General features: G+C 48.1%; 1 protein-coding gene across 1 annotated transcript; it reads right to left on the bottom strand.

Moving 5' to 3' along the window:
* Nucleotides 1-364: 364 nt before the first annotated feature.
* On the bottom strand, nucleotides 365-2,090 carry ATP5MF (ATP synthase membrane subunit f). The gene is made up of 4 exons (XM_065644691.1): nucleotides 2,015-2,090; nucleotides 1,826-1,933; nucleotides 875-991; nucleotides 365-522 (listed from the first exon to the last, which is right to left on the bottom strand). The coding sequence occupies exons 1-4, from the start codon at nucleotides 2,028-2,030 to the stop codon at nucleotides 494-496; spliced, it is 270 nt and encodes an 89-aa protein (XP_065500763.1). The 5' UTR covers nucleotides 2,031-2,090; the 3' UTR covers nucleotides 365-493.
* Nucleotides 2,091-15,331: the final 13,241 nt, after the last annotated feature.

The raw sequence follows: 15,331 nt of genomic DNA, 5'->3' as shown, positions 1-15,331 counted from the left end.
AAACCAATGCTGCCCAAGGCCTCTGCCACGATGGAAAACTGTGCAGTACCCACAGTCCCCAGGTGACAGCCTGAATCACAAACACGTGGCCACACCAAAAAGCCTCTTAAAGCGCAGATACTGTTCTTCCCAATCTAAATATTATATCCTTGCAGCTAGTTGTCCAACTATACAAAAGCACCATTGAGAAGCAATTCAGTGCTTTTTACTTTTATCTAACAGCTAAAGAGGAATCAATGGGAATTAGTTTCCCCAGTTGACAATGCTTTCCCAGTCAACCCTGAATTTTTCCTCGAGGGGTGAAAACAACCTCACTTGCAGAGTACAATTAACGGTACAATTAAGTCAGTTATGAGAGTGTCAGTAAGTGTAAAGTGTGCACACTTTATTATTGGTCATAATAGTACAGGTTTTAACGTGAATAGTTCTGACGTCGTTTGTCAGGGCAACTGTTCCAGTAGCCAGGTCTGCTCAAGAGCTGCACCTTCATGCTTCAGTGGTACCTCCTGTGGCGGTCGTGCTCTGTATCAAAACAAGTTAATTTTACTGAAGTCACAAGCAAAAATCACCACACCTGAAAATACAGTAAAGAAAACACTCTAAAGAAGCCTGAATTTGTAGTATTTAAGTACTGTGAGGTCAGACAGGGACAACATCTAAGCTTCCTTCATCACCAGGAAAATCTCGGCCATCTGATAACGTACTACAAGCATTCGAGTTCTCTGTGGCTACAAGAAGTCTGCTTGCCCACAGTCCTGGATTCAAGCAGCAACGGTTAGTGCTGTCTTTCATTTTATTTCTAAAAGCAGCAGCAGATTGTTTCTATATCCTCCCAGCTGCACTATGCACATTCAGCCCTCCTGCTTTTACTTACTGATGTGACTGTAGCTCCAGATGTAGCTGACGAGAACATAACTAGCGAGTAACATGGAGATGCCACCCAGGCCACCCTTCCTGACGTTGATGTATTTATTGTAGTATCTGTCGTAACCTGGGGAGGAGAAAAGTTTTCACGGCGGCCAGATGAGCTGCGTGTTTTTCTGTGTCAGAAAGAAGCAGCCCCGTTTCACAGGACTTGAGGAAATTGTTTCTAAGGAAACATCTTAGGGGCTCAGACGCAAGACTGAGAGACAAGACAACCTGTGTGGTAGTTGGGCAAAGTGAGCTCAAGTTAATAGCACTAAGCTTTAAAAAAATTTTTAAAAAGCCGTTTTATGATTTTCCCCTAAACATTATTGTGACTTCCATGAACTCAAGCCCTTTTAGAATTATCTAATTGTTTCATACTAATATATATACATTATGCAGACGCTGGCATTTGATCTCTTGAGTTTAAATCTACCTGAATGCTGTATCTGTATCTACAGCAAAGGGCATTGCTCAAAACTTTTGCCAAGTGATCTATCTATAAAAGCCCTGTGTTCCTTCTTACCATCTTTAGGGATCAATTACCTTTTTTTTTTTAAAATTTACTTGTGATGTTGGGAAACCTTAAGATTTTCAACAAATAGGTTCTGCAGTCATAAGTAAGGTCACTGTATTTTCCTTTTTTAAAGACAGAATAATGAAAACAAACCTCTGTTGGATAAAGCCAATACCAGTAACAAATTTACAGATGGGAGAACAAGCCGCTACAGGCGGCAACTTCTTGGGAAAGCAAAAAACCGCCCTGAAACCACCTTTGTACCTCCAGACCTCCCCCCACTGCCAGCCAAGGGCCGCTCCAGCAGCCAGAGATGCTCACGCCCCGATGTGTCCCGCTCCGACCGGAGAAAGGACTCGCCCCCCGGGCCCTCCCCGGCCCCACCGCCCCCTCAGCCCTCACCTCTCCGCACGGCCCCCACGATGCCGCCGGGGGTGTAGTCCCTCATGGCCAGCCAGGTGGGCAGCTGGCCCAGCTTCACGTCCATCAGTTTCATGTCCTTGAGGGGAACTGCGGGACAGAGAGAGAGAGACGGGCCGGTCAGAGGGGCGGGAGGGCGGGGGCCGGGTCACCTTGTCCCGCCGCACTCACCCGGCGGCTGCGCCATGTTGCCGCTGCTGCTCTGCGCCGCCGCGGGGGACGCCGGGAAGGGACGCGCCGCTGAGGCTCATGGGAGGAAGGTCAGGAGGAAACCCGGATGTTGGGCGGGTGGGGAAGGGCTGGCGCCATGTTGGGCGGGTCGCACCTCTTCTTCAACCCCCCCGACCCCCCGACCAGGGCGGCCCCGCTGGGGAGCTGTTGGCCCCGGTGTCGCCTTGTCCCCGTCCTATCTCATCACTGGGGAGGGGCGGTTCCCCAGTTGCCACAGGTGCTGCGTTGTGGCCGGTCACTGCTGGTTTGGGCCTCTCATGCCAAGAAAGGCCTTGAGGTGCTGGAGCGAGTTGAGAGAAGGGAACGGAGCTGGTGAGGGGCTGGAGCACAAGTGTGATGGGAGCGGCTGAGGGACCCGGGGGTTCAGCTGGAGAACAGGAGCTGAGGGGAGACCTTCTGATCTCTGACCTGCCTGAAAGGAGCTTGGAGCGTCGAGGGAGTTGGTCTCTTCTCCCAGGTAACAAGCAACAGGAGAGAGGAAATGGCCTCAAGTTGCACCAAGGGAGGTTTAGATTGGATATTGGAAAAAATTTATTTATGGAAAGGGCTGTTGGTCATTGGAACAGGCTGCCCAGGGCAGTGGTGGAGTCACCATCCCTGGAGGGGTTGGACAGACAGAGATGAGGTTCTCAGGGACACGGGGCAGTGCCAGGGGTGGGTTATGGTTGGACTCGATGATCATAAAGTACTTTTCCAGCCCAAATGTTTGTGTGATTCTGTGTGTGTGGGCCCTGCCAGCCCGGCAGCCTGTGGGGCTGGAGCATCCTGAGGGGTTTTCCCTCCCTGTCCCGCTCCCACAAGTCTCAGTGTCCAGGACCCTCATCAGGAGACGCTGGCCCAGTGACACCGGATGGCTCGTGCAGGGCGTCCTGCGCTGTCCCAGGCCCTGCCCACACCTGGCTCCATCCCCGCCGTGCGCTGAGCGGTGTCCGGTGCCAGTGCTTGCCAGAGCTGCAGAGGTGAAGCCTCTGAAAAGAGCAGAGAGAAAAATTCACACGTCTTCATCAGCATCATCACGAGACTCATCAGTCTGCTGGGGGCTGCTGTCCCACGGGTGAACCATTTCCAGTGTGCTCTGAAGACACTGCAACTCTTTAACACTGTAAATGTGCATTCAGAGATAGTACACACTGCAACATACATTTAAATTTGTGAGCTTGTAATGTAAGAAGTGAGGGCTTCTCAGACCTCTTCCAGGGGTCACCTGCCTTCTTTTGTCTTCTCAGGTGGCTTCCAGGCAAGAGGAGGAATGTTAGGCTGTATTTTTCACAGGGATTAGGTGACAGACGAATAACGTATCGTGTGGTCCCATTTCAGTGCCCACTCGGGGTTTTTCCTTGTGGAAATATACCATGTTTTATTACAGCTCCTCTGCAAGGATGGCAAAGGCAAAAGGAGAGGCTGGGCCTTGGTCTGTGGTGGAAATAAACCTGCGTAACCAGAGCGGTGGAAGTGGTCATGTGCAGATGAAGACAACTTCTGTCTTCCTACAGTAGGAAAGAGCCACCCAGATTTATTTCAGCTTCCATTTCAGGGGGATTTAGCACCTGTAGGCCCCCAGAATTGCCACCCTGGGCAGATAAAACACCTGCAGGGCTGGCCGTGGTGGGACAAGGAGCTTTACAAGGGACAGGACTCCAGGAGGTGTCACTCGCACTTAGCAGAACACAGCTGCGGGGAAGATGCTCTCCAGCAGCCTGACCTCTAGAGGCTTTAAATCCTGTCATTCGGGTTCATAAAACAGTGTCGGGTTTTGTTGTTGTTGATCGTGCTGAATCTGGAAAGCGAAGTGATGCAGCAGTAACGCGGGAGCAGCCATCGGCTTCCGATAGCTCAGCCAGGACCCTGGATTCCCTGGAAATTAAATCTCTGTCCCATAGCAGGCTGTTCGAACTGATCGGAGGTGATAAAGATGAAATCAAGGATGCTGAAGGGGACCCGCAGGGCTACAGAAACACTGATCTCTGCAGCTTTTACTTCTCTTATGTCCCAGGATCTTGTTCCACACTCCTTCCTCCGGCCACTGCAGGATTCCTGTGTTATAAACTGTCGGGTTTGTGTTACCTGGTATTAAATGAGTCGAGGTACGGGAACCTCTGTTGTCTCCAGAAATACGGTACCTGGAACGCGTCTTACTCGGAGGCTGCTCTCCATGTCCAGCTTCACCCACTATTTTACTGACATTAATTTATTTACATTGAACAGTGCTCTCCCATAACATGAAAAGCAGAGGAATAGATTACCACCTGCCTTTTGTTTTGTTTATTTGTTTGTTTGGTTTTTCTTCTTATTAACAGAAAGTAGAATCAGGAAAGCATAGTGTGCTGATCGCTTGGGGAGAGGGTTCCAAATTTAGTCCCTGTTAAATGGGTTTAAAGTCGCCTTATTAAATTAGCCTTTATTTTATTATTGGACTTTACCGGTAACTGTCATTTTATTGCTGAAGTATCCTCTGATGAACTGCGATGTGGCCTTTTTACAGCACTTGCATAAAAACGTGCTTCAAACTTCCCTCATTCTTGCAAGGCAACCTGTTGTTTTAAACAGGATTACTCATGCAAGGCAGATTAATTCACCACTAGGAAAAAAGCCGGCGGCAGGTGCCTCATTTTAAGGAGTTCCCTGCAGAGCAGAAGAGCACGTGGAGTCACTCAGACTTCTTATAGCAAGGTCTGGGGAGATTTAATTTGTTAAGGTAGGAATGGGAGGGCATTAAAAGGATAAATTTCCAGTGCAATAGGGACAGCAGCGACCTAAACCTTGGCCTGGTAGTGTAAGAGAAGAACAGCTCTGTTGTTTTTGTGCCATCTTAATCCTGAACCCAGCAGGATGAGCTAAACGGTCCCGATGTGCTGGAGGTTTTGCAGGACGCATTTCATCCCTTTGCCTTGTGCTGCTGGCCAAAATTCAGGGTCTTGTTGGGCTGGAGGAGAAATGATGAAGAAAGGTATTTCTGATGTATTTCTGTTCGCTTCCAAGCGTGCTCACCGCCCGTCTTTCCTGAGCACAGAAGCCATCGCGCAGTTGAAAGCCGGTTTTCCTCGCTGCAGACCTGCTCCAGGCAGCAACGTGACCCCAAATCCCTGTTTCTTGTATTCAGTCCAGGTTTTCTATCAATGATTGTTCAGGCTGTTTGAAGTTTCCGTTCCCCGCCTGTTTCCATCCTCTTTCTGTCTCCTCCTCCACCTGAACTGTATTGTCCATCCACACGTAACCTTCTTTTAATATCCTGCCCAAAACTGTCCTCCCAGAGCCTTCAGGTACTTGAGCAATTTTACATTGTGGGTGGAAATACATTTAATATCTCCTTCAGCTACTCTAAATAAAAGAATGCAGTTAAACCTACTAGTTTCAAGAAGGTTTAACCCAACCTATAAAAATAAAAGCCTAATGGAGTGTTGCCCTGAGGTTTTCATCTTACTGAAGCCTCCTCTAGAAAATGCTGTGAAGTTTATAAGCAATGGCATGGAAATAATAGGGAGTGCATCATTCAAAACACCCCAAGTATTTTGCAAGAAATGTCAATATATAGAAGTTTCCTTTTTCCGGTAGGGGCTGTAACACATAACATTGCAGGTTTTGGTCTGAAGATTTAATTATGGACTGAAAAGTTAAGTAACACTCTTCATTAAAGGTGCTGAAAAGAAGGAAAAAGCATCACACAACCTCCCTCCAACTGTAGGATCTTAGAGGCTGGGCTCATTTTGTCATTCTCTGCGCCACCCTTTGAAGACCTGGGGTCTCACCGAGGCCTGGGGTGGGTGACACTACGGTGACGTGCAGACACAGCGTCCGTCGGTGTGTGAAGCAGCACAGAGCGGCCTTCGAGAAGGTCAAGAGACGAGGATTTACCTAACTGATCGTGACAAAGCACCCGCTGCTTTTAATAAAGGCTCAAACCTGCCTGAGCGGACAGATAAGGTTCTGAAATGTGTGGTTTGGCATAAGATGCTTCTTGGCTCCTAAACACTTATTTCAGTCCGATGTTTTCCCACCAGCACAGGTTAAGCAGCAACAGCCATCGAGGAGAAAGAGAAATCACGAGCTACCAGCACTCCCAGAAGTTCAACGGAGAGGTGGATATTTTATCAACCAGTAATTTGGGAGAAAAGTTACGGTCCCAGGTAGCTGGATCCAATCTGTGATTTTTTACTTGTGTGAACAGCTGGATGTGCTGAGAGCAGTGCAGCTGCCCCGTGTAGGTCTCAACCTCATTCATCAAAAAAAATGTGCTCATAAGTGGAAACCAGACTCCCGAGCTGAATCGGATGAGAAAGGGGAGTGGAGTTTGGAATCTCTTCCACAGCCAGACTTCCTCAGGAAAATGGTGAAGTGCCTTGCAGAGATGATAATAATACCTGGGGATGGACCCAGCAAAAGCAGTTGAGAGAATTAACCTCTGATTGTAAGCGGATTGCTCGCTCTGTGTTATTGCACAGCCGTTTTCCTTAGTCAACCTCAAAACACTTTACAAAGGAGATCGCTTACCAATGATTAGTGGTTTAGCATGTACACAGTTCTTTTCTCCTCCACAGCACTTGAGTATTGATGCATTTTCGTGCTCCTATGATAAAATGCGTAAGGTAATGTTATGATTATCTTTTCAAGCAGAGAAATTTGAGCCCTGTGTTTAGGACTGGGGAGGGGGAATTCCTCCCTCCTCCTGGTCCCATCCTGCTTGGCCTTTCCTTGTACCTGGTGTCAGTTGCAAAAGTACCTTATTTTGTAGGTTTTTGGTCAGCCTGCTGGTTAGCTAAATATATACCTGTGGGGAGATAATTACACTCTACCAGTAGTAAAGTGTAGTAAAATAATTTACATTAATTTAAAACACTTGCAAAACCAAAGCAGGCATTTTCTCTAAGATAAACCTGCTGCAGCGACAGCTGTACCTGAGACTGCCTGCTTCCCTTAGACAAACAGAAAATAAAACCAGGCACCAGTAAAAACCAGTTTCTTCGTACTAAAAAGAGGGAAGACACGTACCCACTGGGAAAGCCATGGTGGTGTCAGTCCAGACGGGCAGACATGAACATGTTTTCCAGCTGTGGAAGCAGATCTGCGTTCCTGAGCTGGAGAAGATCGGTGTGATGGATCCCATCTTATCAATGTGTCTGTTTGGGACGTTATCACTTGCACAGCCCTGTGGAGATGCCCGTTGCCGTTGCTTTCTGCAGGTTGCTTAACCTGTGATACTGAGAAAACACAGAATCACGGAATCATTTTGGTTGGAAAAAGACCCTCGAGGTCATCGAGTCCAACTGTTACCCCACCCCTGGCACTAACCCATGTCCCTGAGAACCTCATCTCTGTCTGTTCAACCCCTCCAGGGATGGTGACTCCACCACTGCCCTGGGCAGCCTGTTCCAATGCCCCACAGCCCTTTCCAGGAAGAAATTGTTCCCAATATCCATCTAAACCTCTCCTGGTGCAACCTGAAGCCGTTTCCTCTTGTCCTGTCGCTTGTCCCTTGGGAGCAGAGACAAACACCCTCCATGCTCCAACCTCCTTTCATCAGACTGAAGGACGTGCTCAGGAGCCAAGAAGCACTAACTACTGTTTCATTTAGACCTCATTTTTTTTACCAGTGGGTGAGCTCAGCATCTTCTTAGAAGACCCAAAGGACTCAGGAGGTTTGTGGGGCTGCGATGGGGGAGCCACAGCTCAGCCCCCACCAGCACTTTGTCTCTCCCTGCATACATAACCCAGGCTTTCCAGTTTGGGAATCGCACACCCAGGGATTCAGAGCGTACCTCTTGCTCCAGCCGGTAGATCACCGTTGCAGGATTCAGGGCTGTGTTTGATTAGTTAGTGAGTGATTTGGTAAAATACCTGCTCCTCCATCTGTTCTCCCTTTCTCCCGTGCTTCTCCGTGGTGCAGTGTGGATACATACGTGTTTATTCGCATCATTCTCCCCCAGCACGTAGCTGATTTTTTTATTGTCATACTTCACTCACAAACGAGCGATGCTTTGCACCCCCTCCCCAGCTTTGCCCCAGATCAAATTCAAGCTTTTTGCAAGGTAGCGAAAGTGGGATAACAGCTCCATCTAATCAGGCTTGCCCAGCGGCCATGTTATCCTATATGCTTGGCAAGAAAAGAGCTTAAAGCCAGGGTGAGAAAGACATTCCCCTCTAAAGATCAGCGAAGAGTCGGGTGGGATTTCAGCCACGCGCCTCTGACGTTCGAGCAGCGCCCATGGGCTCCCCCTTTGCTCATCTCTCTCCTGCCCCACAGCGTGAACCGGGGGGGACCGCGGCGACAGGGACGGGGCAGCCAAGCTGCAGCAGGAAGTATAAATATATTTTATTTCAGGGTGACCTTTAACAGGTGTGGATTTACTGATGGGGAGGGGAGAGGGAAGTACGTGAGGGATTAAGGGGACTTTACCCTCCCTCCACTTTAAGCACCAGCTTGCACAGCATTCCGGTGCTGCGAGATGCAATTTTGTGGCCGTGTGGCTTTATATCTTCTGCTTCCCTCAGTTCTCGTCAGGGTCATGGCTGCCCGTGGTCTTTAACAGCGCTGGGGATTCAGGAGATAGAATATTTCTTGCGGAGACAAGACATGCTGTACTGCCGGGTATCTCAGATATAAACCTGGAGTGTGAGGCAGGGGAGAAAAATCATCCTCTTTTCTGCAAAAATTAGGATTTAACCTGCAGTGGAAGTGCAGAATTCAAGGAAACACAAGGTGTTTAGTACATTCCCTGGGTGACTTTGCCTGGAGATCTTCCTTTCTTGTCCCAGCGCTGCCGTGCGCTGCTGAGCAGCTGCTCTCCTCGAACCCAGTGTCTGCTGCATTTCGGTGATGGATTAAGGCAACTCTCCATTTTCCTTATTCCTCTCCGAGGGGAGTTGTTGAGTTTAATTAATTACATTTCGTAAAACATGATGAGATTCTTGGATGATGAATGCTACACAAATGTAGAGTACTTTTTAATGAGCACCGCATGACGGCTGCAACAAAATGCTTGTTTAATCAGACCGATCTGAGCTGCAAAAAATCCTCACCCTGCTGCTATCAAACAGAAGTGTTGCCAAGCACTTTGTCTTCCATGGGCTATTTGTTTTGAGGGTCCCAAGGCGTTTTTCAAAACTTTTACCAAAATAAAAAGGCAAGGAGTATATGTATGTATCAGTGTTTTATAAATCTTCCCCTTTGTGTATGTGGCTTAGATTATCTAACAATACCGCTTTGCGATAGGGAAGGATGAGTTAACGGTGTGGCTGGATGTCACGGCTGCGTGGCAGGGGTCTGTACACCTGCTCTGGTTTTGCCTGGCCGTGTCAGGCACCAGAGTTCTGGCACCGTATATTTTGTGTTTTACAAGTTTCCTGCAGCTGTGGGTATGTGAAATCAGCCTGGCTGCAGCTTCTCTGGTCCTCCCTCCTGAGGAAACGAGGTTAAAATAAAGTCTGGATATGTCTGTCTGTGTTACACACTATGATGTAAGCCTGCTCACAGAACTAAAGGTAGTTTCCGTAATGAAAATTGCAGCCTGCTGTAATTGCAAGCAGAGCGCTGTTTCTTTTGCTGAGGTTCGGTCAAGGAAAAAGAAAAGAGAGCTATTTCTTGGGCTGAAAGAACTGCCTGGGGCTACACAGTGGCTAGAACTTCTGCTGTGCTCTTCCTCCAGAAGGCTGTTTCTGTTAGCGGAATGCTGAAGTGTCAGATCACCAGCAAACAGAGGAGAGATACGACTTGAAGAAGCACTAAAGCAGAGCCTGGAAGAAGCAGCCGATAGATTTCCATCCCATGATGACACAGCCCAGCCCTACCCAGCCCTTGGGATGCAAAGGTGCACTCTGCAGAGATTGAAACGGTTAGAGCCCCTGGTACTTCATCTGCACTACCATTTCCTTAAAGCTGCTGCATTGCAAAATTGGGCTCTTTTGGACTTTTTATAATCTCTGCTTCTTTTGGTCAGCTGGAGTTTTCTTTAAAGGGGAGAAGAAGAGGAGGAGAATGGCCTCTGTGCAGATATTGCCTGGCTGTGCTGGGAAGGAAAAAGAAGGCAGAAGAAATGAGCTGTTGAACCCATGGTGAGATGAGAAGAATGAGTGAGACATTTTAGGGAATAACCAACCAATCAACCAATCTCACAAGCAATTTGTCTTTCCTCATTATAAAGCAACACCACAGTGGGAGAAACGTAGGGCCATTCTTCAGAAGATTTATTGCCCTGTAGCATCTGCATGAAAAAACTCTAAGTGCTGAGCAGAGCAGGAAATTGGAAGTAGATTGCACAACCTGCAATTCAACAAAGTTCTTGGACCTTCTGTGCAAAGAGAGTGCTGGAGTTTCAAAGCTGCTTCTTGCTTGTAAAGCTCTCTCAGTCCTGGGAGAATAATCTGTGTAGGTTTGGTTGGAGCTGATGGAGGCTTTGTCATTTTTATGGTTGGACTCGGTGATTGTAAGGGTCTCTTCTAACCCAAATGATTCTATGGTCTAGATAATAAGAGCATCCCACAGCGCTGCTCTAACCAGTACAGAGGAAAATATCTCCCAGTGCTGTGATGGATCCAAGTGTGTCTAAGATTAGAGAACCAAGCACTTTTGGAGTTTACGGGACCTCTGACAAGAGAGGGGTGCTTGTGTTCCCTGCCTGTGAACGTATCTCTGTACAGCCCTCTGTATGTACAGCATTTTCTCAGAAACCAGCCTCAGGGACAATTATACATTAATAGCTACTTCTTTCAGAAGCAGCCAGCCCTGCTCCTGAGAAACAGCTATTTTCAGGCAGTCTTGTTCCTGAGGAACTGCTATTTTTAGTGAGTTCTATTTCTGAGGAAAAAAAAAAAAAAAAGAAGCAGCCATTTCTGTATCCCTCCACCATGGCCCAGACCCACTGGCTGTGGTTGACTTGCATTTTGCAATAAACATTTCCTCTTCACGTCTCAGTAGCCTGAAGAAAGTGGTTCTCCAGCCATTACAGAGAGCAGCAATTTGAGCTGGGGCTAATTACGCAGGGAGGGCTTGTGGGATGCAAAGCCACGCTCACATACTATAGATTCCATTAGAACGAGCAGGGAGATGTAATGGGGCTCTCCTGGGAGATGCAGGACTTTTAGATACCTAATTTGGAAGTCCGTTCTGGTATCCATTTTCAACATCCCAAGAGAAATGATTAATCCTGTACTCCGGGTTTCTCTGAATCAGTTTGTAGCTGTAGTAAATATGGACTGAATATGATAACGTCATTGATGCGATGGGTAAGTGACTGGAGGCAAGAGCAGTTCAGGTTTTGTGGCCGTTAACTCGCTGTGCACAGTCATCTGGCAGAGACTTCGACTCAGGACTCTGCAGCTGAGATAAAAGAGGGTCTGTCAGAGCTGAGGAATGTGATGTTTTGCAATGTAAGTCTATAATATGCTGAAGGCCCCGTAAAGGCACCCCAGCAATGCTGTGTTCTCATTCCTGCAGCATCCCAACAGCATAGACCTGGAGATCTTCCATATGTTCTTGTGGCTGTGGCGTTTCAAGGGGCATTTGGTAGATGCAACCACATGAAAATTCCGGTAATATCTTATCCTCAGATTTAATGCAAACATTCGTGTCCTGACACAAGGGTGAAGTGATTCTCACCATGCTGAAGCTGTCCTGAATTTCAGCAGAGCCCATGCAAAGTTCATCTCGGGTGTGTTATGATTTCTTCCCTGCAGCTACTTCTGCCTCTAGCAGGTGTGTGGCTGAAGGTAACAGGTTTGGATAACAGTGGCAGCAGCAAAGAACATGCACTTGAACCATGTCTTGGCAGGTTTGTATATAGAATTATACAACCCTAGAATCATTTTGGTTGGAAAAGACCCTCAAGATCATTGAGTCCAACCGTTACCCCACCCCTGGCACTGCCTCATGTCCCTGAGAACCTCATCTCCGTCTGTCCAACCCCTCCAGGGATGGTGACTCCACCACTGCCCTGGGCAGCCTGTTCCAATGCCCCACAGCCCTTTAATGCAGAAATTGTTCCCAATATCCAAGGCTGTTTCCTCTCACCCTTATTGCTTGCTATATCTTACACGAGTAGGTCTTTCCTTGGCAGGGTGTTGCTATCTGGATTCAACAGAATCAGCAGTTTTAGTCTTTGAACAGTCTCACGGTAATATTGAAAAAAAATCCGCCCATCTTTGTTCTGGCACCGTTTGCTCAGGGGCTGCTCTCCAAAGACTCTGGGGTGTGTGTGTGGTCTGAAGGTCACTTTTTCTCAGAGAGAGGCTCTTCTTTGCTGTCTGATTGAGAAGGGGAGGCTGTTAGCGGTTCAGCGTTGTAAGCAGTTTCCCTCTGCTCTTGTGCACGCAATACTGATGAACTTGGTCCCTAAGTGAAAATCAGTTATCTTGGTTTTAACTCTCTGCAAGAGACGAACTTGGTTCTGTTTGTCCTACAAAACCAGACACTCCCCCTGCCCTTCTTTTTTTAAAAAATATTCCTCATATCCTCCCATCTCCAGGAAAACTCATTATCTTTGGACAGTTTCTTGAAACCCAATTGCCTTTATATTCTGGTCAGAAGCAGAGCATTGTTCAAAGTGCGAGCGAGTCGTGGCTGCTTTTATCACAATGAGAGCCCATCATTGGCGCTTTTCCCTTTTTACTGCTTCACTAGAGAAAGGCAGGCGAAAAATGGGACAGAAATCTAGGAAATGAAGGGTAATTTACAGTTCACAAAGGAGCGGTAAAAATTAATTAGCTGTCTGAGGATCCATTCCAACCTGGGCCATGGAGCTGGTGCCAGCTCTTTGCGTCGCATAAACTGTCTGTGCGGCACTGGGCTGCGGAGATCGGGCTTGTGCTGTGAAATTAAGGCTCTTTGCTGAGGCAGGGGAGCTTTGGGGCATGCAAAATGTGTACGCGCACCTAATTTGGTGTGCCGAGGAGACACGATGGTGCATATAACTCAGGTCATTACATGCTCAACTGGCTACTTCTGACGCTCACTATTAGTTGTCACAGTAACTGCTCCTGTACATTACGGATGCAGTTATCCACATAATTTAACACCGAGCACCTTTGAAAATCCAGGCCTGATTCCTCCTCCTTTTCCATGTCGATGTCTGCATGAATGAAACACACAACACACCATGTCCATATGGTCCAATTCCAAAAGGGGACAGAGTCCCAGAGGGACCAGAGAGGCGACAAGATGCTGGCCCAGCTGGGCAATGGGCCAGTTCGGTCCTGCTGCGGGATGCAGGAACTGAGCAGCTCCAGCATCTCGCCAGTCGTGTTGTCAGCCCTCCAGTCAAGCCTGAGATCCCCACCTGGAGAAAGAACTTCACAAATCAGAAATGTCCTAAATTGGATCCTTTTTTGGTGCATAATTTTCAAAACTGTAATTTCCATTTGAGAACTATTTGTCCTGATCCTGAGCGTCAGCTGAACTCATTTTTTTCCCCTGTAGTTTAATTTAGGCAGCAGATGCCATCAGAATGTTAATGCCTTCTTAATTCTCACCTACATGCTTTTATTCTTATTAATTTGTTATCTGGGGCTTTAATATTCTATTTTTTTTCCTACTTTGATCAGTTGAAATAATTTGATGGCAGCATTTCAACAGGGCTTGCAACGGGAAAGTGTGTAATGGTGCATCACCAATGTATGTTGCTGTGTATCCTGCAGCGTGCTCAGCTGTTGAACTGCGAGAGCATGAATCATGTGATGTTTTTAGGTGATTATAGATGAGACCTCACTTATCCCTGCTGTGAATAACGAGAAAGGGAACAAGTTTAAAGGCTGGTTTCCATAGTTCAGGATTTTGCCCAGTGCAGTCTAAGGGGTGGCAATCCAGGAGTGTGATCCCAGCCCATGGAAGTGGATCAGCACCAGTGCGGCCAGCAGGACCAGGGCAGTGACCGTCATCCTGGACTGGGCACTGGGGAGGCCAGACCTTGAATCCTGGGGTCAGTTTTGGGTCCCTCACAACAAGAGAGACCTTGAGGTGCTGGAGCGAGTTGAGAGAAGGGAACGGGGCTGGGGAAGGGGCTGGAGCACAAGTGTGATGGGAGCGGCTGAGGGACCCGGGGGTTCAGCTGGAGAACAGGAGCTGAGGGGAGACCTTCTGATCTCTGACCTGCCTGAAAGGAGCTTGGAGCCAGGGGGGGTCGGGCTCTGCTCCCCAGGAACAAGCGCCAGGACCAGAGGAAACGGCCTCAAGTTGCGCCAGGGGAGGTTGAGGTTGGATCTGGGGAACAATTTCTTGTCGGAAAGGGCTGTGGGGCATTGGAACAGGCTGCCCAGGGCAGTGCTGGAGTCACCATCCCTGGAGGGGTTGAACTGACATATGGATGAAGATCTTGGGGACATGGGTTAGTGCTAGATTCAGGTTATGGCTGGACTCAATGATCTTAAGGGTCTCTTCTAACCAAAATGATTCTATGATTCTGTGCATGGGGATATAACAGACTGTTACGAATAACTGCGGGTTTTTGCACAGGGTCTGTGCTCCAAGCCGGGCAAAGTCTATCCAGTACTCTGTGCTCGGAAGTCTGGATTGTGTTTGTTGGAGCACAGCGACTCCAGATCAGAGCTTGCTTGTGTCCAGGCAGCCTGAAGGGCGACTGAAATGGTAATGAGCTTGGGAAAGAAATCTCCACATTCAGACCAAAGACTGCATAAGGCAGGGGCTGGGTAACAGCTGCATTCAGCAGTTTGGTGGGAAAAAATCTGAGTAGGGTGAAACGGTGGTTTTCATTTGGGCAGATGTAGTCCATCTGCTGCTGGGATCAGCGATGGGACAGCATCCTCTGGAAAGCTGGGATTAAGATACACAAGCATTGCGTGCAAATTAGGCATCAGATTATGCACACGAGAATCAGGATGGGTCTTCTGGTATTTTGGTTGGCTTCCAAGTTCGGATTTGAAGTCCTTTCTTTCTGGTGCATGAAGGCAGCAGCTGATGTGCTTGTGCCTCAAAAGATGCTTCTGCCCCTGACATCTGGATTCCAGCACGACCGGGTGCGGTGGCAGCCACACACTCAGCACAAGCTGTCCCCAGTCCCTCCCTGCTTCCCTCCACAGGAAAGTGGATCCTTCTGCAAACCAGCCCCAGCTTGGACAGAGACACCAGAGGAAAAAGTTTCAGAGGTCCTTCCACAGGCTCTGCCCTGTCCATCACCCTTGAAACTCAGTCCCATTAAGAGCCGATAGCTTTTTGGCTGATGGGAACTGCTGCATGACACATCGGATATCGTGTATAGGACTTGAAGAGGTCGATGAGAATTATCTGAATCATTCATTACCCGGTGGAGTAGGTGA

Source organism: Caloenas nicobarica, chromosome 14 (genome assembly GCF_036013445.1).
Source record: "Caloenas nicobarica isolate bCalNic1 chromosome 14, bCalNic1.hap1, whole genome shotgun sequence".
Classification (NCBI taxonomy): Eukaryota; Metazoa; Chordata; class Aves; order Columbiformes; family Columbidae; genus Caloenas; species Caloenas nicobarica.
Note: the sequence above shows the minus strand (reverse complement) of the source record. Positions and strands in the feature narration are given on the sequence as shown.